General features: G+C 39.9%; 2 protein-coding genes across 6 annotated transcripts in view; one reads left to right on the top strand and one right to left on the bottom strand.

Annotated features, from left to right (window-relative positions):
* Positions 1 to 10,481, top strand: part of PCCB (propionyl-CoA carboxylase subunit beta) — a 30,673-nt gene extending 20,192 nt beyond the window's left edge. The window contains exons 10-15 of the mRNA XM_064517033.1: positions 1,640 to 1,763; positions 3,283 to 3,390; positions 7,620 to 7,720; positions 8,717 to 8,815; positions 9,048 to 9,141; positions 10,208 to 10,481. Of these exons, the coding sequence (XP_064373103.1) occupies positions 1,640 to 1,763; positions 3,283 to 3,390; positions 7,620 to 7,720; positions 8,717 to 8,815; positions 9,048 to 9,141; positions 10,208 to 10,329 (648 nt within the window). The 3' untranslated portion in view covers positions 10,330 to 10,481. The remainder of the gene's footprint in view (positions 1 to 1,639; positions 1,764 to 3,282; positions 3,391 to 7,619; positions 7,721 to 8,716; positions 8,816 to 9,047; positions 9,142 to 10,207) is intronic.
* A 2,636-nt stretch (positions 10,482 to 13,117) lies between these two features.
* The window catches only part of STAG1 (STAG1 cohesin complex component), a 197,425-nt gene continuing 188,915 nt past the window's right edge, over positions 13,118 to 21,627 (bottom strand). For 4 of the 5 annotated variants that reach the window (XM_064517029.1, XM_026100554.2, XM_064517030.1 and 1 more), the window contains exons 30-34: positions 21,248 to 21,419; positions 18,359 to 18,469; positions 17,286 to 17,400; positions 15,529 to 15,609; positions 13,118 to 15,433 (exon numbers count right to left, since the gene is read on the bottom strand). In XM_064517029.1, coding sequence (XP_064373099.1) covers positions 15,410 to 15,433; positions 15,529 to 15,609; positions 17,286 to 17,400; positions 18,359 to 18,469; positions 21,248 to 21,419 — 503 coding nt within the window. In that variant the 3' untranslated portion in view covers positions 13,118 to 15,409. The remainder of the gene's footprint in view (positions 15,434 to 15,528; positions 15,610 to 17,285; positions 17,401 to 18,358; positions 18,470 to 21,247; positions 21,420 to 21,627) is intronic. The other variant, XM_064517032.1, reaches the window with a different exon arrangement.

Here is a 21,627-nt window from a genome sequence, read left to right as displayed (position 1 = left end):
GAAGGCAATAAGCTACAAAGAATACATTCACAGATCTACTCCTTTTCTAGTTACTCTAAGAGACAATTTTGTACAAATTTGTTCCCCTGAGTGAGGCAGATATCCGGAGGCAGTGGAGGGGAAGGAAGCATGTGTTTGTGTTTTATTTTTTTTTTTTATTTATTTTAATCTAACCCCCCACCGATATTGTAATGCATAAATAACAGGGGTTTTATTAAAGCAGCTTAGGCAGTATTGATAATTCCCTTGCCTATCTTTGAATACTTATTTTTTTCAATTGTACTTGCTACATTTTAAAAGTTTGTGAGGAGAAAATAGTTGTAGAACAAGCTTTATTATGTGAAACTGTTACAGCCCCTGTAGAGCACCTGAAGAGTCTGAATTCTGAACATTCACATTTCCAGCTGCTTCCTTTGCCACCGGGACTCCGAGAGGTGGATGCTGAAGCTAGGAATTACTCCATTTCACAAACAGCATATACAGGTGCTGGTGCTCAGCTCTATTTGAAGGCTCTTTCCAAATTTCTGCCTTTTACTGTTTTATTTGATTGGCTCTCCTCGCACACTCATTCAGCTAGTACTTTTCAGTTTGCAACTGGCTGCATTTAGTTTCATTTTTAGAGAAGACAGAAAAGTTCAGGATATGTTTTTTGATCTGAGGTGGGCTTTAAAAATTTTTTAGCAAATGGAGGGGGGAAGAAAACTCCCACAGGCTTTGAGAAGTAATAAGGAAGGAACTAAAACTATTTTAAACAGTACTTGCATTTTTTGCTACTTCTCATTTGCCTCAGAAGTGATTGGCAAACTGCAGCCTGCATAGGCAAAGTTGTCACAAACAGCTGACAGCAAGGAATTACGGTGGAAAACACCAGGCAACCATGTATAGGTGTCGCTACTGCTCCATGTATAATTACGGTCTCTTTTAAACATGTGAATTTTGATACTGCTTTATATGCCAGTGGATGTCACTTTAGAGAGCAGGCACTGGAACCTCAACCCTAGTGAGAAGTGCTGCTACAAAGGATTCTCGGTTCCAGTTAGATACATTTGACATAGTGTGTATTCCCTCTAGAGTGGATAAAGGGATTTCGCCACTCTCCTCCAGCATGTGCAACTTAGGTGATGCACAGAGATCATCTGCCATAACAGAGCATGATATGTTGGCCTCTGTTAACAAAGTGCTCTGTATTTACAAAGAATTGCAAAATATATTGTGTAACGGAAAGTTTCCAAGTTCCAAGAAGTATCATTTGTTTTTCTTATCACTGGAAACTTTTCTTTTAAAAGTGTAGCCTGCCAATATTTAAGTTGCAAGAAAGAAGTTATAAGCACCTGATTTGAAGCTTTACTTCGTTACAAACTAGGAAAAAAAGGCTTGCTACAGAGAAAAATGTCATAAGGATTTTTCTCTGATGGAATGCTTAAGCAGCAGTTTTGATAGTAAATGCTGCACTAGTTATTTCCTGCAATAAAGACTGCAAAGAAGAGTAACAGGTTTCTTTTCTCCTTTTATATATTTTTGGATTCTGCAAATTCCAAAACATTAAAAAAATTTCTGATACTAGCATAGCTGGTTTGTGTTTGTCTGTATTACGTATGTATGTCCTCATAAGGGCTCTGCCTAACTCTTATTCTTGCAGATTGTTGATGAAAGGGAATTCTTTGAGATCATGCCCTTCTACGCCAGAAACATTGTTGTTGGATTTGCCAGGATGAATGGAAGAACTGTTGGGATAGTGGGCAACCAACCCAAAGTAGCATCAGGTTGGCATTGACTGTAGGATTGTGCTGTGAAACTTCTTCACAAATAGTGTTTGTGCCTCCTAACTGTTTTGTCTTGGGGTTTTTTTGGCACTCTTTGTAAGGCTGTCTGGCTATGAGGTTAACTGCTTACAGCTCAAAGCATAGGTTATACTTTGTGTGGGCCTCCACTTACTTTATGTGTTCCTACTGCTTGCTTTCTGTCAAATCTCATTATCATGCAGCTGCATTGTGACTTAGACTAGTCCATGAACTGCTGTAAAAATCCCAGAAAAAAAGGTGAATTTCTGTGTATTGGCTCAGTAAGGTGGTTTGGCTCACCTGTAACTAAATGATTGCTGTATTCAGCACAAGAGAAGTGGTAGGAGCATGTAACCAGGGTGGGCAGAAGACCACCACTTGCAGCAGCCTGCAGTTAACTGGATTAAGGATAATATGGAAACTGCATACTCGCTGCTACAGCAGTATGCCCTAAAATGCCTAAAACACTTCTGTAGGGCAAGGTAACTTTTATTAGGCTACTTGTTACAACTAGAAAAATGCTAAGCTTTCAGGCATACAAGCGTGGGACTCTTGACCTCAAATAACTTAGATATGACGGTACAAGCATGTAGCTATAGCTAAGATCATCCTTCATTTTATGACTGTTGAGGGATTTTTGCTTTCTCTGCTTCTTAGATAATTTCCAAAGTGATTTACACTAATAGCGAGTTTCTGTTTAAGTTTTGTGCCTTTTTGTATGGCAAATTAGTTTAGGAAAAATCAGATGACCCAGCATGCTGCATTTATTCTTTTGATAATCTTGCCAAGATATGACTATCAAACCCCTGGCTAGTCAGCAGGCCTATTACTTTCGTCTTCATTTGATGTTTTTAATTTTAGCAAAGATTTTTGGTGTTTCAGATAGATAGGTGCTCTTATATGCCTTTTGTGTAGGCTTAATATAGTAGAATGTAACAAAATTCTAAAGGCACTGAAACAGAACAGAAACACTTTGCAGCATGTTTAGCAAAAAATGCTGGTCTTTCTTAGTATATTAGTAGGAACATTAAGTTTTTTATGGAGAACTCTGTAGTCTTTCTTTCTGAACTGACCTGAAAAATATCAGTAAAGAGAAAGTTACAGAAAAATATCTTAAATTACATGCATATATTTTAAAATGCCACTTTTTGAAACAAACTGTATTATGTGTACAGCAGTCACCACTAAAGGATGTTGAAATCTATAGGTTACATTGCAGAAAAAAATGAGTGTTTTTTGACTATCTTGTACTCTAATCTTAGGGCTAAAACAGCAAAATTTCAGGGCAGATTTTTCCCAACATTATCTATAGAGATTTTTTTTTTTTTTAAATGACTGTTGCTTTTGTTAAAACTGTAGAAAATACTGGGTTTGGTTTGTTTGTTTTTAGAAGAGAACACAGCTATAATGTAGAATGTGATTTTTTTGATGTTGCTTTGAATTACTGCTATTAGAAGATCATTGGAATTGTTAACACCTAACCCTGTTTTCTTAACTTTAGGGTGCTTAGACATAAATTCTTCTGTGAAAGGAGCCCGCTTTGTTCGGTTCTGTGATGCTTTCAACATACCTCTGATTACTTTTGTGGATGTTCCTGGATTTTTGCCAGGTAGGCGCTGCTATTATATTTCACTTAGTTGGGAGGAGGGGTGGTTTAATGTAGTAAATGTGTATTTTAAAAAACTACCTAAGAAGACTGTTTACTAGACCTAAATAAGACAGATTGTGCTCTCAGAACACTGACAGCAGTAATCAAAGCTTTGCAGGATTTCAAAACATACACTGAAAAGAGGACCCATTCATGCAGCAAGTTACTGCTGAACTGTCTGGCTAGAGCTACTGCCATGACCAGTTTGCCAGGGCTGAAAGGGGGGAATGAAGGCATGTCACTGACTGGGAAGGCACGTCCCACTGTCTGGGCACAATTGCAAAGCTGTTAATTGTGGCCCATCCAGGAAAAAAAAAAAAAAAAGACTGCATTCTCTCAAGCTACTGCCCTTGTCATAGATGAAATGGAAGTTGCACTGTTTTTATTATAAGTCCATGCCCCTTTAAGGACTAGCTGTTTTATTGATGTGCTGCATTGCACTGGGATGGTGTGTGCGACCACAAGGTCCTGCAAAGACTGTGGCTTCATGAGATGCAGTGGAAAGCAATGCCACATACAGTTTCTTAGCCCTCTGGGTAGAATTAGCTGTGAGAGCAGGTCAAAGTTGGTCAAAGCAGCTGTAGGCGTGACAGCCACAGTTTATAAACTGGGTAGTGCACTCATTAAGAGCACCTTCAAGATGTATTCCAAGCCAAATCTACTCATCGCTGGATATGCCAAATTAATAGAGGCCCAAGTTGCTATCCAAGCTTTGTTGCAGCAAGAGAAATTGTCTGCATCTTCCAACAGCTTTGTCTGCTGTACTTAATACCTTAATGTGCAAGAGGATGAGGTTATATATGGAGAAAGGATGTCCTCGGTGGCTGTTGATCCAACCATACATGTCTGCTTCCCTGAGTTTCTTTGAAATTTCAGGTTCATTTAAGCTCCACGATAACTTTGTAGATAAAAATGTCCATGAGTTAGGAGAAGTTTTGAGCAAATCAGTAAGGGAAGGCCTGAGCTTAGACTTTTGTCAGCATGTGTTATAATTAATGTTAAAGTGTCCTATTAGGAAAACAGGCTGTGTAACCTATGCTGAGGAATGTAAAATATTTATCAGCATAATATTTAAGTGCTTCCTACAATTGAATATGCTGTTAACACTGTTATATAAAAACTGTTAAGGTTTACCTCACAGTAAACATACAGATACCAAAGGACCAACATGTCACTAGTGAATATTCCAGTTCTTATCTTGATACAATGTATTTTGCATGTTTTAGCAAGGGGCAATACAGATAGTGTTAAGAGAACCTTCCTGTTCCCTCTTGCACCCTCCTCTTTCCCTCCTGCAGTAGATGCACCCTCCTGTTCTGTTTTTTTGAACAGAGAAGTGGGTTACTTCTCTTTGGCACTTCAGGGACCACTACAGGAATCTAGATTTAGACAGTTATTCAAAAATTCAAGAACAAAGCTATTGGCATGTAGCCAATCAAAAGTAGTAAGTAAATATTACATAATGGAATATCAGTAAAAACGTAGATAAATAGTAAACAAATAAAATCTGCACTACAGAGAGAGAAATCTGAGGCTCTATAGTGATCCTAAGATGTTGCATTTTATGGAGTTTTAAAAGATTAATATGGTATCATTAGACATTGTGGTTTAATTAATATATTCGGAGTGTGGTTGCCATTTTCTTTCCCTGTTCAGTAGAGAAGGATTTGTCACACTAGCTCATAGAGGTGTGCAAGACACCTAACAACATTAGACATTGTGGTTTAATTAATATATTCGGAGTGTGGTTGCCATTTTCTTTCCCTGTTCAGTAGAGAAGGATTTGTCACACTAGCTCATAGAGGTGTGCAAGACACCTAACAACATTAATGACCAAATACCTTAAATAGCCCCCAAATTAAGAGGAGCATGCAGAGATGACATTTAAGCCTTTCAGAACCTGAAGGTGGATAAAAAGAGAACCAGTTTGGGACTGAATCTATAGCCAACGCAGGACTGTAAAGTAGGTACTAATTGGCCATGGATGACGGCGTAAACAGGTCAAATAACAGTTGAATTGAGCTTACTCTTGAAGCATTTAAAGTGATTCGCTACTCTGTTCTACATCTGAATTAGAAACTAAGGCTATAACTAAACTGCACAGACTATGATTGCTTCCCAGTTTCTGGGTCTAGTTTGAATATCTCAGTTGTCTTGGGATGAGATCTGGCTTTTTCAGTGTCTGCTGCCAGGAAGAAGCTTTTGTGGGCTTTGCAAGTCTGGAGGGAGATATAAGAATCAAAAGTGAAATTGCAGTTGAGAACAGACCTTTTTAACCATAGGCATAAATTACTAGACACCATAAATTACTAAACACTCAAATTTCACTTGAGTGAAAAAATTAAAGTCAAGCCACCAAATAGACTACCAAATAATTAAGAAAACCCCCAAAACCTCACAAAAGAATCTTTTACTTAAAATCTCCCATTAAAATAAATTTTCTGTTGATTAAACTGCGAGGAAGTAATTGTAGAGTTATTTATAGTGGTTTGAAGTTCAGAAATCCTAGAAATAAAGTACAAGTGATTGCCGTTTCCAAGTGCCAGTCCTCATGCATGGCTCATGCAGTGCGTGCATGCCCTACTGCTTGCACCTGGAAGGTTTTCCCATCACGGCAGACAGGTAAGTGTAGTGAGGCGCTGCCCTCTCGTGTGTGATCCGTGGGTACACAAGGGAGAGCAATACCCAGTAGCCTTTGGCTGCCTCTTGGTCTTTTGGTAATGATGTAGCAGTCTTTCTTTCTTGCTACATATGCAGTTTTACTTTGGTGTCTTCAGATTCTGTAAAAGGCTTTTCCAAAGCTACTTACCGAGTCACAACTCTTCTTGTGATGGTCACGTTCCCTCAACTAGCTGTCACAGTTTGCGCTTTTAGTGCTCAGAATACAATTTTCTGGTCTTCTGAACACTGCACTATCAAGAGTGAAAATAGTTGCTGCGGGACTTTTTCCTTGGAAAGGGCAGGGAGTTAGTCTTGGGCAGTAAGAGATTAAGATCTTCAGACTGTGAGAGAAGTCTTCTCAAAGGTGAGTTAAGTCTTCTCAAAAGCTGAGGTCATGCACAGTTCGAGAGGCTTTTTTTTCCCCAGCTTGCTTTAATAGAAAGCAATCAGGTTATCTTTGAAGCTCTGACTGAAGTAAGGTCTTCAAGCTAGTTTTGTCATTGGTTTATAGCTATTTTCATTTTTGCATCTAATTATCTCTGTTTTTGCCCATCATTGTATAGTTGTGTTTGGGGAATCTTGTGCATTTTTGCTTTTCTATCTTGTTAGACCTTTGGGTTTGACCCTTTTCTTCTGTGATTCCCGCAGTGTAGGCAAATGTGAGAACCAGCACCAGTTCCTTCCATCTCCCATGCCTCTCAGTAAGGAATTTGAGCCTGGTTACTGCACTAGCTTTAGCAAAGCCAATAGTGATTCCGTACTACCTAGCACCACGTATCTTGGACTTTCTTGGTTACAGTTCTATAGGTTGTTTGTTTGTTTGTTTTATGACACTGATTGGTTGGAACTGGGCCTTGACAAAAATCTATAGCTGCTGAATACTCTCATCATATTGTCAGAGAAGGCATGATCCCAAGACTGTCAGCTATGCCTGTAGTTGGGACAAAACTTTAGATAACATCCTTTAAAATGGATGACTTCTATTCATATTTGCTGGACATCATCATTCTCTGGAGATACTTGTTGTGAGAATCCTTACAGAGGAACTTACGCTCTGGCTTTTAAAGTCCATTATCTTGGGCTTGCTTGTAGGAAGAATAGACTTATTTTTTTTGGTATGGTAGCCAAGCTGCCTTTTAATTTGGTCTAGAAAAAAGTTCTTTCAAAGAGTGTGGATTTCTGGAGAAGTGAATCTAGGTTGCATTTTTCTTTGCTAGTCATATTTGGAGTCTTGAAAATTATGTAACTGTAGTTTGTTCTTAGGAAGATACCATCTGCTGAGTGTTACAGTCCTGTGACCTTATATACAGAGACTTTTACTTTATGCTGCTTTTGGTGACATATATTTTTCATACAGCTGTTCAGCATCATATGGAGAATATTGCCTGGATGTTAACGGCCCCCAGATATTAACATGGTTCTGGTGGTTGTTGGCGTTGCTGCTGGTAGTGGATGATGACAGTTGCCCAACTGGATTTTTTTTTTTTGTAAATTTCCTGGAGTGAAAAAATTATTTCTGTCACTCGTAGGTACAGCTCAGGAGTATGGTGGAATTATACGTCATGGTGCAAAACTACTCTTTGCCTTTGCAGAAGCAACTGTGCCTAAAATTACTATCATCACCAGAAAGGTAAGTTGGTGTAATTCCAGTGCATTATTTTAGAGTTCCTGTTTTCACTTGTAGCAATTTTAGTTACATGAATCTCTGTCCTTCTGTCTCCTCCTCCTGTTTTTCTCTCATTGTCACATCTTTATTTGTCCCATCTGATAGTACTTCTTTCTCTCAAGTTACAAAAGCCAGTTCTTCTATTCTCAGAATATTACCACAGTTCCTTTGTTTCTTTTGTCTCCACACTCCTCTGAAATACCATGTTTCTGCTCTTTGCTTTCCCCCTTGAATGCCCTTCAGTCAAGTATTTGTCTTCTGTCATGCAGCTGGTCTCACTGAGGACATGTCAGCTGCATAGATGCAGTCTTTGTGATCCTCTTTCTATATTTGTGCCATTTCAGTCCCCTTCTTCAAAAGCAGTGCTGATTGTCTCTTTCTTCTGCTTTGTCTGCAGCTTTAATGCTCGTGTGGTTTCTCTTCTTCCATATGCTTCTCCTATCTTGTCCTTAATTTGCGTCCTTTCTCTTTTTCTATAAGGTACCTAACACCATGCTGCCATAAGCTCTGCTGACCCCCCCGGTCCAAAAAGGCTTAGCTAAACATCTCTGTTTTTTCTGTGCTGGTCCGTCCCTCCTACTTTTTTTTTTTCTGATAGCCTTCTGACTCAGCGTGCTCTTTTGGGGTTCTAGTTTAAGTGGTCTAGTCTTAGGAGGTTGTTGTAGTGTTGTTTTTATAATTCCTAATTATTTTAACCCGAGAAGTGGAAATGCCTTGAACATGTGTGTTTGCAAAAGCCAAGAATATAGTCGTGGTGCATCAGTTGTGCTGGCCTGCTTGTAGGGCTGAGTGATCAAGAATACATCTCTCAAGGTCAGCAAAATGGAGACACTCATGTTCTCTTACAGGTAAAAATTTAGCCTTGTTTGCTTGTCTTTGGAATGGAAAAAGCGGCAAGAGGAACGTAGGCTGTTGCTGCTATGAGGTCACTTCACACTAATCCTGTGGTTTTTGTTTCAGGCCTATGGGGGTGCCTATGATGTGATGAGCTCAAAGCATTTACGAGGAGATGCAAACTATGCCTGGCCTACCGCAGAGGTGGCAGTGATGGGCGCAAAGGTAAATCCAGGCTGACTCTCACGTTGGTGTGCAGGCACTCTCACTGTCTCTGTGGTAGCACAGAGAGAGCCTAACAAGACCAAGACAACCAATATTTTCCTCTGAAGGAGCTTACCTGAATGCACATGTTTGTATATTGTGGTGGGCGGAAGGGAGCAGATAAATCAGATAGCTTTCCCCTCTATGGGCTGAATAACTATCAGTCACCTTTAGGCTATGTTTGTCTTTGTAGGGTGCTGTCCAGATCATTTTCAGAGGAAAACAGACAGATGCGGAGGCAGAATATGTGGATAAGTTTGCAAACCCCTTTCCTGCAGCCATGAGAGGTATGCTTATATATATATATACGTTGTATCTTCTTTTTGAGTTTGCCATTGCACTTAGGTAAACTTGTAGCTGCTGCATAGGCTTTTTGCTAGTGGACAGGCTATTTAGGCAAGACACTTATGAGTGAGAAAGGTGGCACTGTACTTGTGCACGTGAAGGAAAATGCATCTAGCCACATAACTATGAAATGCTTCAGGTGGCAAGGGAATGGAGAGATATAAGGACTTCACTGAAAAGCGTATTTTCAATTTTGTAGACATTATTAAGCGTCTCAAAAGTCAGACCTTTCCTTAAAATTACAGGTGCTTTGACGATCTCCTTGACAGTTCCAGGTGCAGACCAGTGACCTTCAGAAAGGGATAGAGTCTGTTTCAGTTCTGTGATGCTCAACAGGACTCCTCGGAGTGATTATTTCCATGGTTTTTAAAGGGGTTTTATTTCTAGCTTTAAAATGTAACTGTGCTCCAAAAAGCAGTTCTGTAGATTTTGTAATCGGCTCTCTACACATTTCCAGTTATGACGGCTTACTCTATTGATCGTTTTTGTACTACTTCATTTAAATCCTGTTAATAGTGCCACGGAGCTGGGAAGACTCAGTCAGGCTGTTTTTTCCACCACAGCTGATATGTACAGTATTGCTCCTTCCAGTTTTGCAGTAGACCATTACTGCTGTTTGAGGCAGAATAAAACAGACTCCTGCAAATGCAAGGTTAAAGGTTCAGAGTTGCTGGTTAGAAGAGAAATCCTTTAAATTAAACTAACCGATGGCAGGAGTCAGTATGGCTAAAACTTTGCAGTAGCAGGTGCAGTACTTAGTGAGTAAAGCCCCCTTTAAACTTCTTTGGTTGTTAACTTTTGCATTTTTAAAAAAAGCAAATGTCCCTAACTAAAAACTATTGAAACAGTAATATTTCCTCTTCATGCTATTTTAAATACTTTACTCAAGCTAACTTGTAACTTGCGAACTGTATTTGGAATATCGTTTGATTTTTGCAAACTGCAATCACAACCTAGATACAGAAGGCTGAGAGGCAAACTCTTTATATGTGGTTGCTTTTTCTACAGGGTTTGTTGATGATATCATCCAACCTTCAACCACCCGCATGCGTATCTGCCATGACCTAGATGTGCTGGCTAGTAAAGCACAGTCCAATCCCTGGAAGAAACATGCTAATATCCCACTCTGAGAGTGAGAAGGGACTTGGCCATGCTGCGAGACGTGGCAGTGTTCTGAATACTCTCTGTTTAAGCAGAGTTCTACTTTGCAGTAGCAATATTTCTTTTCATTTTGATTTTGCTAATGTTCATCAATAAATCATAGTACATTTATCTCATTTAATCTGGGATCATATCAATTCATCTTTATAAACAACACAACTGGCAATGCCTGCTGCAGTGGAGCTGTTACTAATTGCTCAAGTTCAAATGCCCCCTTGGTGTACTTTGTTCCGTTGGCCTACAAGGTGGCTCAGACAGACACGCAGGGCTGCAGTGACTTCTCACTGCTGAAGGGGTCAGCTCTTTGTGCGTTAAAGTCTAGCCCTAGATCCACTTTGGAGTCTGGTTCCACTTCCTGCACCGCAGGACCATAGCCTCAACATGAGAAAAACGTTGGGCTTAGAGTTTGGTGCGCTGGGATCTGAGCTTTGCAGATCTCGGACTAATCTGTTCTGTTCCTCTGCTAGACTCTTCTGAGTTGCAACTTTTACATGATGGTTGAAGCAACACTGGCTCTCAGGTTGGTATCAAGTTACCTCCAGGCTGCAGGCATGGGAGGTATAGAGAAGATGGAGCCAGACTCCTCTTGAACGACAGCAGGCAATGTGCCCAAAGCGGGAAAAGGTCAGTTCTGATGTGACGTCAAAATTGTTCTCCCTGATTGCGGTGCACCCAAGGAACTTGGAAGTTAGCCCTCCTTTCAGCAGGGGGTTGGAATAGAAACCGCCAGAGGTCCTTTCCAACCTCATTTTTTCTATGATTCTTTGCCAGACTTGCAAGGAACAGTTACAGTAGATGTTACCACTGATCAGCCCTGGTCCCTGTGCTCGCTCTGCTCATTACAAGCTGCATTATAACTACAGCCTCAGAAGCCAGTGAGTAATGGCTACCATCATGTTTAGCACTACTGCAAACTACTACCAAACAAGTGAAGTCCTGTAATGAACTGTCTGTTTTGGGTACATAAATAATTAATGGCACTATGTTATAAGACAGAGAACTACCATACCTGCATACCAGAGCTGCTTCTGTCCACTCCCCAAGCATGTGTCTGAAGTGGAAGAAAAAGAGAAGATGGGAGTGTCCAGGTAACACTTCTATTCCAGGTAGGTGCAGCTGGTGCACTAGTCACTACAGCCACAGAGCCACAAAAAAAAGAAGAAAAAAGCAACAACTAAAAATGATCTGCAAAGCAGTACAGGAGTGTTTCCAATCTGAGTCACAGCGCCACAGGTTTCTGTGATAGCTAGAGGCAGTAGATTCAGGTTACAGATAAACAGTCTGTCCTGGCTGCAAACACATTTAAGGTAGCTGCTTGAATGTTCCTGGTTGCATCTCAGCAGACAAACTCTCCGAGCATGGATGCCTGCACCCACCACCCCAGGGAACAGAGAACATGCTGCAACAACAAGGCCAGAGTAAAGTGAAATGTAATTGTGTGGGAGAGTCATTGCCATGAAGTGAGTTCTTAGTTAATTGTGACAAAAAATGTAGTTTAGGTTTGTAAGAGTTACTCAAGAAGGACCAAGGTAATTTTCAAGGATAGTTTTGTGGCTGAAGGGCAGCCCCCAAATTATGAGGCAGAAGTTTCCAGAAAAGAGATACACATAGGTTCGTCAGCCTGACCAGAGTCAGAAAGAGACGCTGACTGAGAACCCCAGCTGCCATGTCACAAAGAAAAAGTACAACCTTTCTTAATGGTTTCCTAACCTTATTAGTTACAGACTTTGTCCTCTCTTCTGCCCCTTGCCAGCACAAGAACTGGGCTTTTATATCCTGTTGATTTCCAAGCACTCAGCCGCTCTACCAGCACACCACTTCGGAAACACGCTGGAAGGCTGCTCTGGCCACACCACTCAGGCTTCTTTTGAATTCCAGTCACCTGCCGAAACAATAGATTTAGAATAAAAATCCTTTCAACAAACAGCACTACCTGAACTTAAAATTAGAAGCTACTTGTTGTGTTCCATTTTGCATTAAGAGTTGAGCATAACTTACAAGCAGTTGGCGATACAACATTCGGGCTCTGTGTCTCAGGAGCAGACCTAGAGTGCAGCCCAGACCTTGACTCCTATCCCAGTTCCTCACCTGCTGGATCTTGTTCCTTTTTCTGTATCAGATGATTTTCTTTAGGAAGCAGGCCTAGATGATAAATAAGTCAATTTTCTCTAGTGCTTCACAGGTGAACTCATTCATGGGTTGGACAAAAAAAGTACAACTTTCTCTCAGACAGAGGAATAACAAAACGATGTTTAGTTTGGTGAAGCTGTAAAACTTCATTTAGCCCAGCTGGACTGTTAGACCTTCCAAACTTTTACCACTTCCATGTCTGCCTGTGTGGTCCAGAGCACTTGTGACTTCCATGACCGAAGAGTGAGTTTTTCTCAAAATGTGTGACAGTTAAAACAATTATAAGCTTTACAGTACAGCAAAGAAAGAACACTACAATTTTTCAACAATGCAAATCTCCCAACTTGTGTTATGACTTTCCAGATTTAAAGCAAGCTCACAGTAAAATGCCCCAGGCCAACCAAAACCACCCTGCCATGGCGGGGTGGGGGGAAAAAAGGAACAGATATGGTTTTCCTTTGCTCTAAGGCTGAATGTGTGAGAGCACTATAAAGAAGCTCGTGAAGCCTGGACTATGTGAGAACTACCTTTCAGTATGTCCTTTGGATACTACTGAATGGGATGACAAGATGTGATGGCCCAAACCAGTTTAAAAGGATGTTATAGTGAAGAGGGTGCTCATCATACTCATGATTTTGAATAGTTTATTAAATGAAAGGTGAAGCATCAGTTTTAAATTGTACAAAAGGAAAAAAAAAAAACCTCATATTGTAAATGTACAATTTACAGAATTACTAGCAAAACCAATCAAGGAGACACTCATAATACAAAAACCTATTGACTGCAAACTGAACTGGAAACCCATTGCAGGTACCGTGATAATAAATGTTTGTTATACAGTATTCTACAATGTTAAATTAGGAATCAGTTTTCCACACAGAGGACTGTGAAGCACAAGGTTTGTCTGAGACTATGACTCAAACCAGGCAGCATTTATTATGCTACTATGCTCACAGAAATATTGTACTGACAGTTTAATGCAGCCATTCCTACCCACCCCTAATCCCTTTGGGGTGGACAGAAGAGGAAGGGATGTAACCTGTTACAAAGCAATGTTCCAGCTACTTTTCAGGCTTTATACCTTACCCAACCAACATCATCTAAGGAATGGCTGAATTATCTAGTCAAACATTTTTGGCAACCATGTTTGTCTGAGAACTGCACATGTTGTAAGAAACAAACCTCAGCTGAGTGAAATGCTGATCTATTTTTAAAATCAGATTCTTTTCCCTCCCAGCAGGTAAGCACTGGGTATTAATGTTGTTTTGTTTTTAAATAAGCTTGTAAAAGGAAAGGAGAAAAAAAAAAAAAACCAAAAAAAAAAACAACGCTCCATGATTATTTTGCAGTTGCTAAAAAAAAGCACCTCTAAAACTGCTGTGCTCCAAGTGGGTCAATCTGCTTTGTATCTCAAATGCTAATATTAGAATGCAGAAAGGAAGATTAACATTTTGGGGCTGATTTCTTAGAGATACTAGAGTCAGTGCAAGTCGTGGATGGCCAGCACCTCTGATATCAGGCCAGTTTTAACTACAGTAGCAGCTACTAGGCAGAGTCATAAAATTGAAGCATAATGAAATTCCAAATTATTGAAGACATTGAAAAAAAAATCTCTTATTACAATGAATTAGCTGAGAATGTTTTGGGTTTTCTGTTTTTTTGATGTTTTTTACTTTTTTGAAAAATCATATTTTTTTTCAAAGAATTACTCTTAATATGCACAGTTAACACTGAAAATGTAGCTGTATTCCATTGTAAGCTTAAGAACTTCACCATCTAAGCACAAATTTCTATGCAGCACATACAGTACTTCTAACTGGCAAAATTAATTTACAAAAATAGCGCAAAAGGGTATTTACGGCATGGAAAGTAGACTTTTTTATGGTACAGTTAAAATTGCTTTTAGTATGCTAAAGTGATTCCTTTCCCCCACCCTTGAATTATTTGTTTTAATAGGAAAGTTGCTGTTTATGTACCTTGGGTTGGCAGGGCTTGAAGTAGGTAGTAAAAACAGCAAAGTGATTACTTGAGAACCATTTGTGTGTTTTACTGAGAATACTTTATTTGCTGGTATAAGTTGCTAAAAATGCACAGAGCAAGTACCAATAGAAAATTTACTGTTTTTGTGTCCCCATGTGCTATATAAAATGAATGTTACACAGCATCTGTTGGAAAAGTGGCTTCATGGACATCTCTTACTTTATGTCCCATTATAAATAAAAATAAATCTTCTCAAGAGTATAAAATCTGGGTTTATCATATCAGAATCTGAAATTTTTTGGCAGAGATGCACGTCATTAGAATTCTAACCTCTTCTATAAGAGTGTTCTTCTCAATGCCTACGAGAGGATATAAGCGTACCATAATGTTAATCAAATCCAGTGTGTTCAAAAACACTTTTCTGTAGCCAGAATGACCTGCTTATAGCATCATTGCTAGTCAATGGCTGATAGGCATAGGTTTAATAAAAATGGCTAGCTTTTAAAACATAAAAAGGCAAATGTTAAAACTGTTTTAAATTGTACAGCAGAAAAATAAAGTTAAAAAGTTCTGTTTTCACTCAATGTTGTTTTCAGAAAACATATGTAGAACAGTGTTTATTTTGACAGCTGTCTTAACAATTTAAAACTTCCTCCTCATCCAGAAAAAAAAAATCTGTATTAGGACAGTCAAGAACAGGGATACAAATGATTTTTTAGGTCAGCCTTTCTGAGGTGACGGGATTGGCCAACATTCCTTTGTGTCATTAAGAAGTTCCTCTTCTTTCTCTCACTACAAAAAGGGATTGACCTTAATCATTTGGTTAAAAATCAAACCGTATCACATCAAAAATGTGGTTTTCATACAAGCTATCACAGTATATAGGCCTCTAGCTCTAAACAATAGAGTTCCAAATTTGTAAAATGTCTTCACCAGACTTCAGAACATAGGCATTCCAAATCCCTAGAAAAATGATTTAAAAGACAGTAATTAATTGGGTGTAATAACAATAGGAAAGAACCTCAGATAAATAGCAAGCAGGGCTAGTAAGGTCTTACTGAATCGTCCTCGATGATAGCTGCGGAGTCAAAGAAGTCTGGCCTCAGTTCAGCCCGTTCCCGTCGGTTTCTTGAAGGTGGCTAAAAAGACGAGTCAGCTATTTTAGTACAGCGTATCAGCTAACTGGATGGAAAGGATGCGTATGACTCTACGGTTAATGCACACAAACGTGTTTACCGCTTCCTTTGCAAAGCAGCTTTGCATGGATTTCCATAAAAGCCCAGAGATGGACCCTGATACAGAAGAGCACTTCCTAAATTCAGCATTTATTTAGAGATGGGTTAAAGCTGATATATTCTAAAGTAATTTAAGTCTGGGCTTATAGCTAAGGCCTTGCTTAAGGCCCTTGCTGACTTAAGGATGTTCTTCTTATATTAGGACTGCAGACATAAAACACACTGCCTTATGCTTTACATTTATGATGACACTCCAGCTCTGACATGAGCAAAAAATGAATGGAAAAAAAGGCACTTAAGATGTCATAATATTTCTCAGGCCTAAGCCATCTGTGTTGTCCTCCCCTAGGAACATTAGGGTAAATCTGAATTTCACTGGCTTGATCCATTCCTTCAGTTCCTACTCCTTGGATTACCAGGAAAAGAGAGATTTCACTTACTTGATAGTCATTTGAATGCTAGTAATAATCTCAGTATTCAGCAGCAGCAACTGAATTATTCACTACATTTTCTTTCCAAGACATTATAGCCCAGTCCTAAAATAACCTATGCCTTGTAGTTTGACTATGAAAGGAGAAATACGAAAGCATGAAAAACCCCCCAGCAAACTCTTTCTCCTTTTACAAGAGAAGTATTCAATCAAAACAGAGAGGCTAGTAACATTATCATCTTTACAAAGGAAATCATGCCTGTAGTTAATACATTACCATGGAAGGACCTGAGGTTGCAGACCGACATGACCTGTTTGGGAGCAGGACCAACGTAAGGTATTGCTAACTCACGGCCACCCAGTACTGCCTGCTCTCCCTTCTGTTGTGCCAGCACAGCTCTGTGTGGCTAAACTGGACCGGCCTTGATTAAGGACACCCTTCACCTCCCCTGCCCTGCAACCCCAAGAGGAACCAGGAGCAACTCAGCTCGATCAGTCAGACTGCAGCGTGGCTGCCACAGGGAAGGAAACAACACCTGAAATACCCTTAGATGTTACTGTTTCCAGACTCTTCAAAATGTCAAACCACAACCTGAAACAAACTTTTTAACTGCATTTTAGAGAGTCCATTTGTACCTTCCTGATGGTGAGGATGCACCTTCATTTAATAGTCAATCAATATGATGAGCTGGTCTCACCACTATCCCCACCAGCACGCCTACCCTTCCCTGGATTTAGCACTTGTTTGACTGCATGGTGAGTGAGATCAGCTACTTCAGTGCTCACCTGAGACGTCTGCATGACTCACCTGATATGCTATAAATCATATCCTAACATCCATACGCAGACAAGCTCCAGGTGCATAATTGTGCTTTAGGCATCAGGTACATGTTACTGCCTGAGCCCAGAGTATTAGAGAGGAAGAGTGCTAAGCAATGCTTGTGTTTCTGTGAAAAGAAAATTGTTTGGGCATGGGTTTGCAGTTTTAGGCTCTAGGGAGCCTCTATTCTGATCATTTCCACTCTCTGATATTCACACAACAGGAGGTCAGGCTCATAACTTTGGATATTTTTCATTTGAACTTTTAAAATTCCTTTTAAACTATCCTTTTCCATTTTAACCTTTTTATTAACTATCAAGATCTACTGACCAGATCAATGACCATTGTGTCCTCAAATTCTTCGTTCATATCCTCTAGCTGGCCTCGTGAGGACATCATGACATCTTCAAAGATGGGCTCAGCGTCATCTTCCATTAGACCTCGTCTGATTAAATAGAGGAATAAAAGTCATCCTCCAGGCGTTTAAATCTCCCAACCTTGAGCTTTGGCATTAAAAACAAAGCACAAATGCTATCCCTTTACCTCTGCACATAAAACTCTATGCTGAGAACAAAACCAACAAACTTTCTGTAATATTAACTGGAATAAAATCTCATGTAAAAACAAACCTACCACTTGAAGAGGCTGAAGCAGGAAGTCCAATGTAGTATCATAAACTAGTTAAATCTGTCCCTAACAAGAAAAGGACAATAACCTTACTGTGTTTGCTTGCCTTTTAACAAGCAGGGGGTCACACAGTTTGCCAAGGTCATTGGTAAGTCCCTAGGAATCCACCAATGACTTCAAGGCCAGTATCTAATGCTGGAAGGACTTAAGCTCACTACAGACTCTGGCCCCCATCCTGAAACGTATTTACGTGCTGCAAGGCTTGGTTGGATCAGCACCAGAGCACAAAGCACCTCATACAACAACGCTTCAGCGTTCACCCACGTGTTCCCTCCATTAGCTGCCCAGCGGCACGCCTTGGCAAAGGATGATGTGGATGAAAGAAGCTTACAGGAGTTCAAGGGAAGACTGGACAACTACTTGAAAGAGAAGTTCATTGTGAATTACTTAAGAGACAAATCACAGTGCTTCAAGGAAATCCCCTGAAATGAAAATAGTTGGAAGGCTGGGGAAGGATTAGAGGAAAGTGTACCATATACATCTGCCCTGTTCACCAGGCACCTGCTTATGGTCACTGCTGGAGACAGAACACTGGGCTAGAGGGCCATATAGCCCAGGGTCCATCCCAACATTACAAAGCTGTTACTCTGCCTTTATTAAGAAGAGTTAAATGTCACAGAAATTACTAGCAATTACCCCAAAAGGTATGATTTAAAATGAGGCGTTGTCAACTAAAACAGTTCTGATCTAGAGATGAGGATGCTCTGAACACTTACACTGCATGCCTTACACCAGTTCTCCCTTTCATGTAGTTCATTCCTGTCCTGTCCTTTCGATTTAAATCTTCTAGCTTCTGTTGGCCCAACCAAGATATCTGCATCTGGGGACTAACAAACATAAAGCAGCATTATGACTGAGAACACTAACAATTTGAGTTGGCTACTTTGAGACAGTATTTCCTGAAGTTTTGTGTCTGGGCATGCTCCAGATTAAAACATTTAAATCACATCCGTCATTGCACACGTCTTCTGGATTCCCTTCTGCAACTTGTCTCCTCTCACTGCATGTGCACAAAAAAATCCATTAAGTGTTGTAATAAAAATGGCTACATAACATGCTAACATTACTCATTCATTAATGTGGCATGCATCTGGAGTGGGAGCACTTTAAAAAATCATTTTATTAAATTCTACTTCACTGCCTCAGTTCAGGCAAAATATGAATAAGAATAGATCCAAATTAATAACTGACATACATTTTAAAAGACATAAAAATGTCACATGAAGTGGAAAAACAAATTGCTTTTAAAAATACAGCCCTGATAAACTTTAGTGTCCAGTAATTTATCCATACCTGAAAGGCTGGACTTTCAGGAACACCTAAATCCAACAGTAGACAGCAATGCATTATGATGTGATTTGTATATTGCAGCACAAACAGAGATAACAGTAAAATAAGTGCAGATCTTCAAAAGCAACGCCAGTTTCTATTCTTTTTAGGTATCTTGGACCCTAGCAAGACTGACGCAATAAACTGGGGTAACCATACTGATGTGAAAACAAACCAAAATGAAATACTCTCCTGGGCATGATTAACCCCTTTTGTTCAGTAATGGACTGAAAGGACATGATTCTCCATTGTCAGTTCAGACTGTGAACATGTATTGGGAATCCAACTCTCTGAAAATAACAGAGAGAGGAGAGTGATGCTATCTGCCTTTGCTCAATATTTCTATGCCTGCAGCATTCGAGATAGCAGAAACAGGTTTAAACCTAGGACGAGAAGGGGAAGGAATCTGGTTACACAAAGGATGGGAACCCAGTTCACCCACATCTTAAGGCAGTGCCTACTCATCAGGTTCAGGAGTAATACATTGGGAATGGAAACTGTCCCACTCTGTAGCTACTTAAACGTTCACAGAGAGAGACAGATTTAGCTTAGTAGTCAGCAAGGCTCTGCCTCAGCAGCTTTCTTTTGTTTTTAATGCAGACTAGAAAAACTTCAAGGAGAAGCCAAGAGCCACATGAGTCTTCCTTATAACCTAGCTGTTACAACAACTTCTGAGAAGGCAGGAGAATGGGAGGCAAATCCTTGACCCCTGTAAGGCAGGTAAGAGACACGAACCCAGATCTCCCACACTGCAGACATAAGGAAAAAGAGATACCTTGAGACTGACATGAACTGGGGCTCATCCCCAGCTGTGCTTCATATGTGGCCAACAGGGATTATCTACCAGATTGAACTGCGTAGGTGAAAAAATCCAGGCCCAGGCTTGCCTTGTGTTCACAGGATTCACATGCCAGCCCTTGGTCCTTCCAGACAGCACCAGGTGGGAAAACGTGAGCCCATGCTAGGCCTCTGCGCAGGAGCACACAAATCCCTGCTTGCAGCATGGACCAGCAAGGCCAGCCTTTCCATCCCACCTCGCACTGTCTTGTGGTGAGGTCACATGGCAGGGCTTATTTGTGGAAGAGCCAGGTATTTGGGCTACAAAAATTAATGGGTATTTGTAGCCGGCTGAGCTGCAGGTTCTCTCTTGTAGGGAGCACTGAGTCATGGATTGTATCAAGGTTTAATCTGTTGCACTGCTGATGCCTGTGCATACATGTTGTACACACAAGCAAAGGAGAAGAATATGTTGTCCTTTTGAAAGAGTACAATTCTTCAGAAGTTGCTCAGACTTTATGTGAGCCTGTGGTCACAAACTGGCAAACTTTAATAGCACACAGTGGTGTATGTATATTCTAGTCATCTGAGACTGGAGAACAGTTTTACTTTCCCCCACTAAATGATCATTATTAATAATAATTTGTATTTAGAAAATACTATCATTAGAGAACTCAGGATGAAGCAGTAAAGTTTAGGATGGAGAAAGGTAAGTATACATTCAGGAAGAACTGGGAAACTGGTACATCTGTATCAAGAAAAGCTCGATGGACAAAAGCTTGGGGAAATCCAAGAGACGTAACCTGGCTATTTCATACTATACTATGCTGGTAGAAATCTGATTCATCTGGCTAGTGTATTCTGCCTTTTTTTATACAGATAAGCCAGATCAGTAAATCTGGCTATAAAAATTACAAAAATATGCTACAAAACAAACACTGTTACTCTGTATCTTAAAATAAATAGAAATAGCACGTAATAGCATTCTCTGAAGACTTCTCTGTGTTCTTAAATGAACTACTAACAAATAATAACCAAAACCTTTTTCCCCTGAGTGGATTTAAATGGAGCTGATAAAATGGAGATGAGTGACCAAAAGTATATATAATTTAGGGCAAAATAAATTGCCTGGGGGTAATTACCCCCAGAAATTTTAACTGTATGATGACATAGGGCAGAAGGAAAGAAAAGAGAACATCTAACAGGTCTTTCGAGAAACTGTTCAATCCACTGGGGGCCACAAACACTAGGAAGATTTAACCATAATCATATGGTTATCCTATGAGATAATTTTAACTTAAGGAATTTCTGCCATGATTCCATTATGACATATTTATCCTGGGAATTTAAAATAAAGTGTGGCCAAGCTACAAGCAAGGCATTTTCAGTTGTTTTTGCAAATAAACACTGCACATATAGAGCCACAGACCATCTGTGTAACTCATGTGGGGCTCCTCTGCCTGGCTTACTATAGTTGATACTGACATTCCAGCACTTACTTGTGTAAAAAATCTTGTTCAGATCCCTGCTCTGACTCATGCTCCTGGATCTGCTCTCCCATTTGTCTAGTGTTCTCTCTCAAGACAGTTGAGGTGAGCTGTGGTGCTTGCAGTGTCCCTGGAGTATGTATGTTTTCATTCCTGTTCAGCCATGAGCCTTCTAGACTCTCATCTACAAAAAGAAAATATTTACAATTACTGATACAGTTCTGATAATACAGTGAATTTATGCAGTGCAATATTCATTTAGTCAACTCACTGAATGAATACCTCCCATTACTAATTTAGGCCTTCCATCTATTTATACACTTCAGTACAGTTTACTTCAGTGACAGCACCACCTGCAAATTTATATTTTTACTAGTTTAGTATTTTATAAA

The sequence above is a fragment of the Dromaius novaehollandiae genome, chromosome 9, assembly GCF_036370855.1.
Source record: "Dromaius novaehollandiae isolate bDroNov1 chromosome 9, bDroNov1.hap1, whole genome shotgun sequence".
Lineage (NCBI taxonomy): Eukaryota > Metazoa > Chordata > Aves > Casuariiformes > Dromaiidae > Dromaius > Dromaius novaehollandiae.
Note: the sequence above shows the minus strand (reverse complement) of the source record. Positions and strands in the feature narration are given on the sequence as shown.